We start from the raw sequence: 16,162 nt of genomic DNA, 5'->3' as shown, positions 1-16,162 counted from the left end.
AGAAATAGCCCAGCTGGCCCATCTAGCTTGACCCATGCAGTCATGATGTCTCTGCATTAAGAATCAAACACTTCCCACCCAACTAGAGCCATGAAAACTCCAGGGCGAGGTGGGGGGCCGGGTGGGGGGGGGCGGTGGGGTGGAAAGAAATGCAGAAAATTCCTTACTTGACTCCTTTAGGCCATTGAAACAAGTCCAGGAAAGCACAATGGTCCTGACTCCAGAAGGTGAACTTTACCTTAGACAAAAACAGGTCTCTCATAAAGATTTACAATGAATCAGTGCTGCCTGCATGAACCAACAACCTGTTATACAGGTCCACCGGGAAAAGAAGAATCACATAACATCCACCCTGGTTACACCTTTAAGTACTGAAGACTTGAAGGTGGAAAGTGGGAGCCATGCTGGGGGTGCACTGTGGTCGGACGGGAGACAGTGACTGACCTGGTGATTTTGTTTTGAGCAACCGCACCAACAACCAGTTTGCTTAACATCTGTCCGAGGGAAAACGTTAGAAGCTGTTATTAAAGATGTTAGAGCAGGGCACTTGGAAAAATTCAAGGTAAACAGAATCAGCGTAGTTTTGTGAAAAGGAAATCATGTTTGACCAATTTATTGGAGTTCTTCACAGAAGTAACATGTGCCGTGGATAGAGGGGAACCAGTGGATGGGCTGTACTTAGATATCCAGAAGGCATTTGATAAGGTGCCACATCAAAGATTACAGCGGAAAATAAAAGCTCATGATGCAGAGTGTAACATATTGGCATGGACAGAAAGTTGGCTAGCTAACAGGAAGCAGAGAGTAGGCATAATGGCGTCATTTTCTCTTTGGCAAAATGTAACAATTGGTTTCCTTACAGTGCTGGGGCCTTAAATTTTTACAATTTATATAATGGCTTGGATAAAGGGACCGAAGGGACAGTTGCTAAATTTACTGTTGACACAAAGCTAGGTAAGAAAGTGTGAAGAAGACATAAGGAGGCTGCAAGGAATATAGATAGATTAAGTGAATGGGCAAAGATCTGGCAAGCGGAATATAAAGTGGGAAAATGTAAACTTGTCCGTTTTGGCAGGAAGAATAAAAGAGAGGCATATTATCTAAATGGTGAGAGATTACAGAGCTCTGAGATGCAGAGGGATCTGGGTGTCCTCGTGCATGAATCACAAAAGGTTAATATGCAGGTACAGTAAGTAATTAGGAAAGCTAATAGAATGTTATGATTTATTACGAGGGGAATTGAATTCAAAAGTAGGAAGGTTATGCTTCAGTTTACAGGGCATTGGTGAGACCACATCTGGAGTATTGTGTACAGTTTTGGTCTCCTTATTTAAGAAAGGATGCAAATGCATTAGAAGCAGTTCAGAGAAGGTTTACCAGACGAATACCTTGATTGGGCGGGTTGTATTATGAGGAAAGGTTCGACAGGCTGGGCTTGTATCTGCTGGAGTTTAGGAGAGTAAGAGGCAGCTTGATTGAAACATATAAGATCCTGAACAGTCTTGACAGGGTGGGTGTGAAGAGGATGTTTCCTCTTGTGGGAGAATCTAGAATTAGGGCTCACAGTTTGAAAATAAGGGGATGCCCATTTATCATCCCAGATTTGCACTTAGTGCGGTAGCGGGTGGGTAAAACAAAATTTTTCCCCCCGGCCGCAATGGCGGCTTTTCACACCGTATCACCCCAAACCCATCACATTAAGTATGCATTCCTGGGATATACGCCATTTCAATGGCGGGCGGACTCCAATTTGCCCACCATGCCGTCACCTCACTGCTTCATTACGCCAAGCGCCACATTTAAAGTGCAGTCGCGCTCAGTACTTCCAGCCCAGGACTGCAGCAAAGGAGACAAGGCCCCGAAAGGCAAAAAGACTGCAGCCCTCGAGAGACTTTTGGACGCTGTGGAGGGCCACTGTGATGTCCATTACCTCCGCTCAGGCTGTAGGAGGGGCAGCAACATTACCACTCCGGCTTGGTAGGCGATGGCAGTGGTGGTCAGTGCCAATGCTGCACAGAAGAGGTTGGCCATCCAATGCAGATAGAGGATGAATGATCTCATCTGTGCAGCCAGGGTATGGCAACCATCTCATCACTTTATACTCACACACTCAAGCTCATCACACATTCACTGGCATCTCAATCACTGCCAGCTCAAGGGACGTCACCACCCACTCTCTCACACACACCCTCACATCTCCATCTGGCCACATCTCCTCTGGAGACTGTCTCTTCAGCCCTCACAGACCAACATGTGCCCCCGCACACACCCTGGGTTACCCTCCTTCCCCAATACAGCCCTCGCCCTGCAGCCTCTTCCCTTGCCTAAGGCCACTTCTCCCCCTTCCCCAAGAAAGATCTTGCCCTGCAGCCGTTGAAAAGCCCCCCACATACGGCGGATCTGTTGGGTAGAGACCTGCCCATGAGCCCCCTCTAAAAGTAATAGTGGTGCTGTCTGTGAAGCCTGGCGCTGATGACTGTGAATGTTGACCGAAGCAAGGTAGGCAAACAAACCTCAAACTCCCATGCAAAGTGCAGCCCGCCAAGTGCATGTCTTGTATATGCTGTTGTGAAAAATGTCAGTGTGTTTTCCCGCCAACGTGGACAGACGATCCAGCAGTGGGGTTTGAGTCCGGCAGGCTGGCTGTATGAATTATGCTGATGTATTACAACGAGGTCCCTGACATCCGATGGCAGAGCGGACAATCACAAACTGGTTTCGCTAGGTTGTAAAACAGATTTTTGGCCTTCTTGCCATTTTGTCCGCTCACACCACTGAACATGCCTGACACCAGCGGGCACAGAAAATCCTGGCCAGAGTTGAGAAGACATTTTTTGCTCTCAGATGATCATGAGTCTTTGGAACTCTCTTCCTCAAAAGGCAGTGGAAGCAGAGTATTTGAATATTTTTAAGGCAGAGCTAGGTAGATTCTTGATAAGTCAGGAGTGAAAGGTTGTAAGGGGTAGGTGCGAACGTGGGGTGGAGGTTACAATCAGATCAGCCATGATCTTATTAAATGGCAGAGCAGGGTCGAGGGGCCGAGTGGCAACAACACAAACAACAACAACAGAAACAGTAAGAGCAACAATAACAGAAACAACAACAGGAACAACAACAGGAACAAGAGGAACAATAGCAGTGACAACAACAGGAACAACAACAACAGCAGTAACAACAACAACAACAAGAGGAACAATAGCAGTGACAACAGCAGTAACAACAACAGCAACAGGAGGAACAATAGCAGTGACAACAACAGGAACAAGAGGAACAATAGCAGTGACAACAACAGGAACAAGAGGAACAATAGCAGTGACAACAGCAGTAACACCAACAGCAACAGGAGGAACAATAGCAGTGACAACAACAGGAACAACAACAGGAACAACAGCAGTAACAACAACAGGAACAAGAGGAACAATAGCAGTGACAACATTAGTAACACCAACAGCAACAGGAGGAACAATAGCAGTGACAACAACAGGAACAACAACAGGAACAACAGCAGTAACAACAACAGCAACAAGAGGAACAATAGCAATGACAACAACAGGAACAACAACAACAACAGCAGTAACAACAACAGCAACAACAGCAGCAACAGCAACAAGAGAAACAGCAACAACAACAGCAGCGTCAATAGGAACAACAAAGGAAGCAACAAAAGAAACAACAACAGCAATAACACCAACAACAGCAGTGACAACAGAAGCAACAACAGAAACAACAACAGCTGTAACAACAGAAACAATAACAACAGAAACAACAGCAGCAGCAACAACAGAAACAATAACAACAGAAACAACAACAGTAGCAACAACAGAAACAATAACAACAGAAACAACAACGGCAGTGACAACAACAACAGCAGTGACAACAGAAACAACAATGGAAACAACAACAGCTGTAACAACAGAAACAACAACAGCAGCAACAACAGAAACAATAACAACATAAACAACAACAGCAGCAACAACAGAAACAATAACAACAGAAACAACAGCAGCAGCAACAACAGAAACAATAACAACAGAAACAACAACAGCAGCAACAACAGAAACAACAACAACAGCAGTGACAACAGAATCAACAACAGCAACAAAAGCAACAACAGCAGTGACAACAACAGCAGTGACACCAACAGCAACAATGACAACAATAGCAGTGACAAAAACAGGAACAACAACAGGAACAACAGCAGTAACAACAACAGCAACAAGAGGAACAATAGCAATGACAAAAACAGGAACAACAACAACAGCAGTAACAACAACAGCAACAAGAGGAACAATAGCAATGACAACAGCAGGAACAACAATAACAGCAGTAACAACAACAGCAACAAGAGGAACAATAGCAATGACAACAACAGGAACAACAACAACAGCAGCATCAATAGGAACAACAAAGGCAGCAACAAAAGAAACAACAACAGCAGTAACACCAACAACAGCAGTGACAACAGAAACAACAACAGAAACAACAACAGCAGCAACAACAGAAACAATAACAACAGAAACAACAGCAGCAGCAACAACAGAAACAATAACAACAGAAACAACAACAGCAGCAACAACAGAAACAATAACAACAGAAACAACAACAGCAGTGACAACAACAACAGCAGTGACAACAGAAACAACAGTGGAAACAACAACAGCTGTAACAACAGAAACAACAGCAGCAACAACAGAAACAACAGCAGCAGCAACAACAGAAACAATAACAACAGAAACAACAACAGCAGCAACAACAGAAACAATAACAACAGAAACAACAGCAGCAACAACAGCAGTGACAACAGAATCAACAACAGCAACAACAGCAACAATAGAAGCGACAACAGCAGTGACAACAACAGCAGCAGTGACAACAGAAACAACAACAGAAACAACAACAGCAGCAACAACAGAAACAATAACAACAGAAACAACAGCAGCAGCAACAACAGAAACAATAACAATAGAAACAGCAACAGCAGTGACAACAACAACAGCAGTGACAACAGAAACAACAATGGAAATAACAACAGCTGTAACAACAGAAACAACAGCAGCAACAACAGAAACAATAACAACAGAAACAACAACAGCAGCAGCAACAGCAGTGACAACAGAATCAACAACAGCAACAATAGAAGCGACAACAGCAGTGACAACAGAATCAACAACAGCAACAATAGAAGCGACAACAGCAGTGACAACAACAGCAGCAACAACAGAAACAACAACAACAGCAGTGACAACAACAGCAGCAACAACGGAAGCAACAACAGCAGTGACAACAACAGCTGTAACAACAGAAACAACATCAACAGCAGCAACAACAGCAACAACAGAAACAATAACAACAGAAACAACAGCAGCAACAACAGCAACAATAACAACAGAAACAACAACAGCAGCAACAACAGAAACAACAACAACAGAAACAACAACAGCAGAAACAACAGAAACAACAACAGCAGTGACAACAACAGCAGCAACAGCAGAAACAACAGCAGAAACAACAACAGCAGTGACCACAACAGCAGCAACAACAGAAACAGCAACAGCAGTGACCACAACAGCAGCAACAACAGAAACAACAACAGTGACAACAACAGCAGCAACATCAGAAACAACAACAAAAGCAGTGACAACAACAGCAGCAACAACAGAAACAACAGCAGCAGTGACCACAACAGCAGCAACAACAGAAACAACAACAACAGCAGTGACAACAACAGCAGCAACAACAGAAACAACAACAGAAGTGACCACAACAGCAGCAACAACAGAAACAACAACAACAGCAGTGACAATAACAGCAGCAACAACAGAAACAACAGCAGAAGCAACAACAACAGCAGTGACCACAACAGAAACAACAACAGAAACAACAACAGCAGTGACAACAGCAGCAACAACAGAAACAACAACAGAAACAACACCAGTGACAACAACAGCAGCAACAACAGAAACAACAACAACAGCAGTGACAACAACAGCAGCAACAACAGAAACAACAACAGAAGTGACCACAACAGCAGCAACAACAGAAACAACAACAACAGCAGTGACAATAACAGCAGCAACAACAGAAACAACAGCAGAAGCAACAACAACAGCAGTGACCACAACAGAAACAACAACAGAAACAACAACAGCAGCGACAACAGCAGCAACAACAGAAGCAACAACAGAAACAACACCAGTGACAACAACAGCAGCAACAACAGAAACAACACCAGTGACAACAACAGAAACAACAGCAGAAACAACAGCAGTGACAACAGAAACAACAGCAGAAACAACAGCAGTGACAACAATAGCAGCAACAACAGAAACAACAGCAGTGACAACAACAGCAGCAACAGAAACAACAACAACTGTATCAACAGAAACAATAACAACAGAAACAACAGCAGCAACAACAGAAACAACAACAACAGAAGCAACAACAGCAGCAACAACAGAAACAACAACAATAGAAACAACAACAGTGACAACAACAGCAGAAACAACAGAAACAACAACAGCAGTGACCACAACAACAGAAACAACAGCCGAAACAACAACAGCAGTGACCACAACAGCAGCAACAACAGAAACAGCAACAACAGCAGTGACAACAGCAGCAACAACAGAAACAACAACAGAAACAACAACAGCAGTGACAATAACAGCAGCAACAACAGAAACAACAGCAGAAACAACAACAGCAGTGACCACAACAGAAACAATAACAGAAACAACAACAGCAGTGACCACAACAGCAGCAACAACAGAAACAACAACAACAGAAACAACAACAGCAGTGACCACAACAGCAGCAACAACAGAAACAACACCACCAGTGACAACAACAGCAGCAACAACAGAAACAACAGTAGTGACAACAACAGCAGCAACAACAGAAACAACAGCAGTGACAACAGCAGCAACAGAAACAACAACTGTAGCAACAGAAACAATAACAACAGAAACAACAACAGCAGCAACAACAGAAACAACAACAGCAGTGACCACAACAGCAGCAACAACAGAAACAACAACAGAAACAACACCAGTGACAACAACAGCAGCAACAACAGAAACAACAAGTGACAACAATAGCAGCAACAACAGAAACAACAACAGAAACAACACCAGTGACAACAACAGCAGCAACAACAGCAGTAACAATAATAGAAAGAACAACAGCAGCAGCAACAGAAACAACAACAACAGAAACAACAATGGCAGCAACAACAGAGTCAACAGCAACAGCAGTAACAACAACAGAAACAACAACAGCAGCAATAGAAACAACAAAACCAGCAGTAACAACAGAGATAACAATAGAAAGAACAACAACAGAAACAACATTAATGTCGACAACAACAGCAACAGAAACAACAACAGCAGTAACAGCAGAAACAACAACAGCAGTAACAGAAACAACAGCAGTAACAACCAGAGCAACACCAGAAACAACACAGGAATAGAAACAACAACAGCAACAACAACAGCAACAACAACAATAGCAGTAACAACAGAAACAACAACAGCAACAACAATAGCAGTAACAACAGAAACAACAACAGCAACAACAACAATAGCAGTAACAACAGAAACAACAACAGCAACAACAGCAGTAACAACAGAAATAACAATGGAAATAACAACAGGAACAATAACCACAGTAGTAATATGAACAGAAACAACAACAGTGACAACAGCAGAAACAACAGCAGTGACAACAACAGAAACAACAGTAGCAACAACTACAGCAGAAACGACAACAGAAACAACAGCAGCTGTAATTATGGAAATAACAACAGCAGTAACAACAGAAACAACAACAAAAACACCAGCAGCAGTAATAACAGAAACAACTACAGCAGCAACAACAACAGAAACAACAACATCAACAACAAAAACAACAACAGAAACAACAACAGAAAGAAACAACAACAGAAACAACAGCAGCAGTAATAACAGAAACAACAACAGAAACAACAGCAACAACAGAAGCAACAACAATGACAAAAACAACAATAGAAACAACAGTAATAACAGAAACAACAACAGAAAAACAACAATGACAAAAACAACAATTGAAACAACAACAGTAATAACAGAAACAACAACAGCAATAGTAACAGAAACAGCAACAGCAACAACAGCAGAAACAACAGAAATAACAACAGCAACAGAACCAACAGCAGTAACAACAACAGCAACAACAATAGCAGCAACAACAATAACAACAATAGAAAGAACAACAACAGCAATAACAAACAGAAACAGCAACAACAACAGCAGCAGCAACAACAGAAACAACAGCAGTAACAACGACAACAACAGAACCAACAGCAGCAACAACAGCATTATAATTCTAACTGGAAGACCTGAGGAAGAGAAGCTGGGATTAGATTGAACTGGTGAGAGAGTTGTGGAGCAATTTCTTTCCAAGGTAATGAGCTGGAGATAAACAGGGAGCTGTGGATGGTAAGGGTGGGGAGGAAGTGGTCAGGGGCAGTCATAATCATGGCCAACATTAAACCCTCAACCAACATCATTAAGAAAAACAGATGATCTGGTCATTATCATATTACTGTTTGTGGAAACTTGCTGTGCACAAATTGGTTGCAGTGTTTCCTACAGTCTAACAGTAATTACACTTCAAAAGTACTTCATTGGCTGTAAAGTGCTTTGCGATAGCTGGTGATCATGAAAAGACCTATAAAAATGTAAGTGTTATTTATGTTGTTGAAGTTCCTTCTTTATATCAGAGATCAAGGAGTGAATTTTACGGTGGGGGGAGGGGGGGTGGGTGCACATTGCTGCCCTCAACCCCTCCCCCGGAAAAGAATTTGGTTGCAAACCGACTGACTTTAGACAAGGCCACCCCACACAGCAATAATAAGCTGGGAGCAGCCCGAACAAACTGGGTGGGGGGGGGGTGCGGGGGGTGGGGTGTTGGACTTCCACCTCTCAGTGGAAGGAAGTCCTGCCCTTGAGAGCTGCTGGTGAATTTGATTGGGCGGCAGCTCTTGCAGTCCCAGCAGCACCACAAGAAAGTAGTAGTGGCTACTGCTGGTATTGCAGCCAGGCCCACAGAGCAGTGTCCTGGATACCATTGACATGTCAGGCCTTTTTGAGTGGGGAGGGATCAGTCAGGCAGGCGGGGTGATGGGGGGAGGGGGTGGGGGAGGGGAGTTTGGAGACCAGGAAGGGAGGCACAAAGGGGGTTAGAATCTTAGTGGGAATGCTTTCAATGTGCACAGCGCATGCCCCCAAAGGATGTACCCACCACACCGCCCCGCCACACCCCCCACCTTGCTGCCATTTCACCAACTTTAGCTAAAAAATGGCCTTCCCACTCTCACCTACCTTCCACTGGCAAGCAGATTATGTCAGTGGAGGTAGATTGGGATCCTTAAATACCCATTATTTGGCCACTTAAGGACCTTAATAGGCCTAGGGATGGGTAGGCTAGTGGGTGCCTTAGCCCCATATTATGGCAACTGGGTCAGGGGTGGGCAGGAAGGCAGTGGCAACCCTGCTGTCTTATTTTTCATGCCCCTCCCCCACTGAAAGCATGCCTGGTGGGGGGGTTGCTGGTAAGGGGGGTAAAATCCAGCCCCAGGGCCGCTAAATTAACAAAGCACCAATTATGTGCACAAGTCCGGGAGTAACCCTTAGCAACTGACAGCTCTGACTGATTGGAAATTGAAGCCATACCTCACCTCAGTGCACAGTGCTCAACCAGGCCCAGAATTTCAAGTCAGTTAAAGTCTCCCTTAAGAACTTTACATTTTAAACGTTTGCAGTTAATCCAACTTACATTGTGAAAGTCTGAATTGAAGCATTTAAATTGGTAGGAGTTATTTCTTACTGAAAGCTTCATGTGCTGTGGAAGATGTTGTGGCTGCCCTTTTGTACTTGTTGTGGAATGTGAATCAGTGGCTTTCTCTGACGATTGCCAATGGAAACCGTTTTGCCTCATTTACTCTCGTCAAAACTGTTCATGGTTTTGAACAGTTCAAGTAAACCTCCCCTGTGATAAAAAACTGCCTTTCATTGCAGCTTCGTGTGAATGACGCATCTGTCAATTTCACTGATGTGGAAACGGACAAAGGAGTGATCCACGGATTAACGAAGGTTCTGGAGATCCAGAAAAATCGCTGTGACACCAACGAAACGACAATGATGCAGGCAAGTGACAAAATGATTTCAAGCTGGTGGTGCTCCTTTCCCTAAAGCAGGGACTTGAACTCATGCCTTCTGACTTAGAGATGTGGTTGCTGCCCACTGAGCAACTGACACCCCTGATTGACTGGAAATTGAAGCCTTACCTCACCTCAGTGCTCGACCAGAGCCAGGGTTTCAAGCCAGTTAAAGTCTCAGTTAGAACTTTACATTTTAAATGTTTGCAGTTGATCCAATGAAGCAGATATGTTTATTACAGTTACAAAATCATCTGCACTACAATAAATGGATTCAAAATACCAAGGTCATATTTATAATATTGTAAAATATGAGAGAGATTTGTAACATGTTAACATCAACAAGGTTGAGGAGATCACTCTCGAATGGTCCTGCGGTTACATCTGACCAGTCCAATCTAGCTCCAAGAACATTATAATTTTTTTATACTTTACACCTTCTAACCTTTAAAGCACTCCTTATGTTATGGAAACTTGAATCTGCTTTTTGTGCCTGAATGTCAATAATTTCAATGCTTCCCCAAGTCAAACAGAATCCTAACTACTCTAGCCATCCAAGAACATGACCTCCACCCCCTAGAAGAGCAAGGGCAGCAATGCCTGGGAGCACCACCAACTGCAAGTTCACCTCCAAGCTACACACTGTCATGATTTGGAAACATAACACCATTCCATCACGGTCGCTGGATCAAAATCCTGGAAATCCCTACTTAACAAAACTGGAGATGTATCTATATCGGATGAACCACAGAAATTTAAGGAGGTTGCTCACCATCACCTTCTCAAGAGTAGTTAGGAATGGGCAATGAATGATGGCCTTGCCAGTGACATTTTCATCCCATGAATGAACTTTCAAAGATTGGCTAAAACCTTTGTTACCCTTAGATTTGAATATTCCAATGCATTCCTGGCTGGTCTTCCACTTTCTACCCTTTGTAAACTTGAGGTCATCCAAAACTCTGCTGCCCTTGTTTCAGGTGACACAAAGTCCTGTTTGCCATCAACCTTGTGTTTGGTGACCTATGGTGGCTCCCAGTCAAACAATACCTTGATTTTAAAATTGTCATCCTTATTTTCAAATCCTTCCATGGCCTCATCCCTTTTCTACCTCTGCAATGCCCTAGAGTCCCACAATCCTCCTAGATATCTGTGCTCATGTAAATCTGGCCTTTTGTGCATCTCTGAATTTAATCGTTGCTCCATTGATATCCGAACCTGAAGCTGCCTAGGACCTAAGCTCTGGAATTCACTCCCTACACATCTCTGCCTCGCTATATTGCTTTCCTTCTCTAAGACACTACTTAAAACCTATTTAAGGAATTACATTGACAACCAATTTAAGATTGTCAGTCAAGTTCGCGATGTGGCATTTTTGCATGTACTGGAAGCTACATATATTAATGCAGAATTAAAACTTCTGTTCTTTGCAGACAGAAAGGACATGTACACACATTGTGCCTGTTTTAGCTTAAACAAAATACGTGACAGCCATTCGCTGATTCATTCCTAAGGGCAATACCTTGACCAATCAGGGTCAAGCTGCCTGGATTAAATTTCAAACAATGCTTGGCAGTTAACTGTCAGTCACCATCAATTGGTGCATTCTCCATGGCAACACCTCTACCAATCAGAGTCCACCTACCAACCAATCAGCACTTCTTCTCCTACAGTATAAATAGTTGTTTTATCCTTTTATTAGTGTTCTTGCAAAGTGTGCAAGATGAAAAGCTTTGACATATCTCTTTTTTCAGCAATGCTAAAACCTATTTCTTTGACCAATTCTTTGGTCAGCTGAACTAGTATTTCCTTAGGTCGCTCAGTGTCACATCTTGTTTCATAACACTCCTGTGAAGCACCTTGGGGCAATTTGTTATGTTAAAGGTGCTACATAAAGATAAGCTGTTGTTGCTATTATTGAAACAGTCAAACAGTTTATGCTTTGACCCCGTAAGATCAACCACATTAGATTGCATGGCTTTGGAAGGTGTACAAGGACAGTTACACAAAGTGCTAACAATTACTATTTTGAATCTAAAAGGTCTATTTTATTGAAATGCCTGTAGAATGTACTTTTCTCACATTTACCAAGGTAGCTAGCCTCTGGGGACAAAGCGAGCAACTGAGATGCACCTGCTTTCAGGCACAGCCTCCAACTTTGTACACTGAAGTGAGTTATCCTTCTCCCTAACCATGCAAACTCTGGTGGGTTCAGTGGAACCACTAGATTTGCTGATCCACAAACTCACTGCCTCATTGGAGCTGGAGAGGGCAGCTCTGCCCCTAAACCTGTTCAGTTAGATCATGGCTGATCTGTATCATAACGCGATTTCCCCACTTTTGATCTCTATCCCTTAAAACCCTTAGCTAATAAAAACCTGTCAATCAATCTCAGTTTTGAAATATTCCATTCATTCATTAGTCTCAACAGCTTTTTGCGAGAGAGAGAGAGATTTCCATTACCCTTTGTGTGAAGAGATGGTTTCTGGCGTCACCCCTGAATGGTCCGGCTCAAATTTTTTTTTTCCCTGGACCTTACCAACCCCCACTCCTCTCCCACCGACACCCTATCCTCCTCCTCCTCACCCCCCCCCCCCCACCCCCACCCCACCCCATCTGCCAACCAGAGGAAATAGTTTCTCCCCATTTACCCTTTCAAGTCGCAAGATTTTCTTTTTTTTGTCTTTGTTAGGAAGGCTTGCAGATTTTGGAAGGTTTGGCTTTTACAGCTGTTTATAAAGAAAAATATTTGGGTTTTTTTCTTTGAAGGGGAATTGTATGAACTGTCAACAAAAGCTTGAATGCCCTCCTGGGTCCAGCCTTATGGTAAGTGTTGAAATTTTGCGGTTGGAATCTCACAAAAAATATTCCACAATTACCGCGCGGAACTCTGTTTTGTTTTCAATTTTAAATTTATTATCTGCTTAACACAGCCGGGAAAAAAGAAGAACTGCATCTTTGTCCGGTACCTGCAAGGGAAGAGGTTAATGTATCTCGGTTGTATGACAAACTGTGTGAAAACCGTCATCGTGAGTAAAGTTCACACTTGGTTTGGAACGTATCCGGCGCATTTCCTAGTTAGCAAAATCCAAGCTTAACAACGTCACTTTTGCAAACGAAAGCAAAAAAAAAATGCTGGAAAAACGTTTGCAAAATTTAGATCCAGGAAGTCTGGCGAAGTATTGCTGATTTTGGCTTATGTCGATACCAAATGAGAACAAGAGAAGGCCGTTTAGCCCCTCAAGTCTATTCTGCCATTCAGTTAAAACAAGGGTCAGCGTAACACCGGGGTTAAGTCAGAAGGCAGAAGTGCAATTAATTCTGGTGGCAATATGGTTCTCAAAAAACATCCACGACCCCTCCCCGCAAGTAAAGGCACTGAAAGCTTTTGCTGGTGTGACAGAGTCGAACTGAGGTTTCCTCACCCTCCATTTTAACCTCAGCACTTACTTGTTCAAGGCCTTGCCATTCAGTGATAGAAACGTTACAGTTTTCAGGACTTTACTGTACCTTAAACACAACTCCCATTACTCCAGATGTACAGCAGCGCACATAGTTCATCAGCACCAGAGTAGGGATGTCCCTAGTGGGTTCCCAGTTGTTCCCGGGAACAACCACCATCCCAGGATACTTTCCCACGGGTCAATTTAGGGATGGGACAGAGAGTAGAATTCCCATTCTAACTCTCTAATATCGGGGCAAGAAAAACTCAACCCTTGATGCTACTGATTATTTGGCAGTAGTTGCCTCTCTGTTCACCAATTGTGGTGGTGGTGGTGTGTTACACTGCACCCAGAGTCTGAGTTGCTATGGCAACATGCACTTTTACATGCATGTCGTACTCTGGAGCTATGGACAGTGATGGTAGAGGCTCCAACTTTCTTTCCATCATATGGCTGACCAGGAATCTCTCCCACTCATACCGCATGCCATTGGCGTGTGTTGGCAGGACTCGTAGGCTGATACTTAATCTGTTTGGCAGCATTATGAACGCACCTTCCATGGCCATCAAGTCCTCGAATGGGACTTGAACACAATGCTTCTAGTTTAGGGGTAGGGACATCACCCACTGCACCACAAGACCTCCCCTGTTCACCAGTACAGCATCATTATTCCTCCACTGTTGCCCTTGTAGCTATACTCTTAAACCTTCCTTTCTCATGTGCATATTGAGAGGGGCCACTGCCCGTGAAGATCACAAACTAAAACTTAAAATATGCCGCCAATGTTTATTAGTTAAGCTGCTGCCTCTCTTTTAGTTTTTGGTGGGTTTCTTCCAGACTCGAGGGTGCTGCACTGGCTACTTTGGGAAACAATGTCAAGCGTGTCCAGGAAAAGCTACAAACTGGTGCTTTGGAAATGGCATTTGCCAAGATGGTATTAATGGCACCGGGACATGCGAATGTGAAGAAGGATTTGCAGGGACAGCATGTGAGACCTGCGTTGATGGACAGTATGGAATACATTGCGATCAAGGTGTGTTCTGTGACTGTGCCCTTATCTTAACTGATTAGTTACTAGATTGTCCCCACTTAGGCAAAGATTGACTCTGGCCACTACAGAGGTAATTCCACTACCCCACACAACAGGGCTGCCTCAATTCTTCAAGTCATTCTCTCTGAGATCTCATATCTATTTGTGTTAACGATATCAAAACAATTACATAGAAAAAAAAAATTGAGCTCATTTGTGGTTTAGCACCAAGAGAAATAACTTCAGAAGCTTCCAAATTCTTGTGAAAACCTAACTGGTTCATGGATGGCCTTTGGAGAACCTGCCAACCCCTACCTGACCAGGCCTGATTACAAGCCTAACCGGTTGACTCTTAATTCCCTTTGAAGTGGCCTAGCAAACCAGGATTTTCCGGCTCCTTTGTGGTGGGACCTGCCGTGGGAAATTCAGCAGCCTAGCCAAAGGCCCATTGACTTTCGGCAGGGCCGGAAAATCCCGCCCTAGGTTGGAGAAACAATCACCGATCAGGGTGGATGGACAATTTGACCGGGCTTACACCCTAGGAACGAGTTTATTTTTAAAAATCAATTTGCTCTGCAGCAAGCGAGGCAAATAATTTACTAAACTGTTTAGGGTTTAGGGTTGACGGAGAAATGTTCTCCATAGCATCAGGACAATTCCTTGCTTTTCTTCGGAAATACTGCTATGGAAACTTTCACACTTATCTAAACAGAGCCTTGCTTTAATAGGACGGATTTCCCAGCTGAGCAATCTCGATGGGGATTGATATCCGTAGGGAGCACTGGTTGGAAAATCACAGGCACATAGATCCTGATTTTCCATCCATTTAAATGACTGGCTGGAAATTCAAGGACCAAAAGCCAACTAGTTCCCAACCAGCTGTCCCTGCAAGTGTTGCTCCTTCCCCGATGTCTCATACAAAAAACATATCTCTAAAAATGGGGTGCTCCTTCAGTATTGCAGTGTAAGGTTAGCCTAGCTGATGTACTTATGTCCTGAAATGGGCCTTAAAGTTACAACCAACCGAGATGCAACAGTGCTACCAACTGAGCAAAGCTGATACTTTTAAAATCCTCTTAGATCTTCTGGAGTGAAAGGCTCCACCGTGGCCATTGGGAACTGAAACTCAGGTTTCTGAAGGATTGCATAGAATATGCAGCTCAGAAAGAGGCCATTCAGCCCAACCAGTTAATGGTGGCACTTAAGCTCCATCTATACTTCCTCCATTCTTCCTTATTTAACTCAATGAGCATAATCCTCTAGCCCCTTCTCACTATTGTGCTAGTCTAGCTTCTGCTTAAATGCGTCCATGCTAGTCAGCTCAAGGAGTCCCCATGGTAGCAAGTTCCACATTCTTGTTGTGCTTTGGTTAAGGAAGCTTTTTCTGAATTTTCTATTTGATTCCTTGGTGACTATGTTGGACTGATGGCCTCTAGTTTTGCTCTTCCCCCACAAGTGAAAGCATTTTCCCCTTGTGCCCAATGCAATCTAAACCTT

At 43.5% G+C, this 16,162-nt stretch overlaps 1 protein-coding gene across 4 annotated transcripts in view; it reads left to right on the top strand.

Moving 5' to 3' along the window:
• stab2 (stabilin 2) overlaps positions 1–16,162 on the top strand; it is a 178,070-nt gene that overhangs the window by 88,256 nt on the left and 73,652 nt on the right. For all 4 annotated transcript variants that reach the window (XM_041215939.1, XM_041215940.1, XM_041215938.1 and 1 more), the window contains 4 exons: positions 10,056–10,184; positions 12,962–13,018; positions 13,126–13,221; positions 14,473–14,668. In XM_041215939.1, the coding sequence (XP_041071873.1) occupies positions 10,056–10,184; positions 12,962–13,018; positions 13,126–13,221; positions 14,473–14,668 (478 nt within the window). The remainder of the gene's footprint in view (positions 1–10,055; positions 10,185–12,961; positions 13,019–13,125; positions 13,222–14,472; positions 14,669–16,162) is intronic.

This window comes from Carcharodon carcharias, chromosome 21, assembly GCF_017639515.1.
Source record: "Carcharodon carcharias isolate sCarCar2 chromosome 21, sCarCar2.pri, whole genome shotgun sequence".
NCBI lineage: Eukaryota > Metazoa > Chordata > Chondrichthyes > Lamniformes > Lamnidae > Carcharodon > Carcharodon carcharias.
The sequence above is the reverse complement of the archived record's forward strand: the minus strand, read 5'-3'. Positions and strand labels throughout refer to the sequence as shown.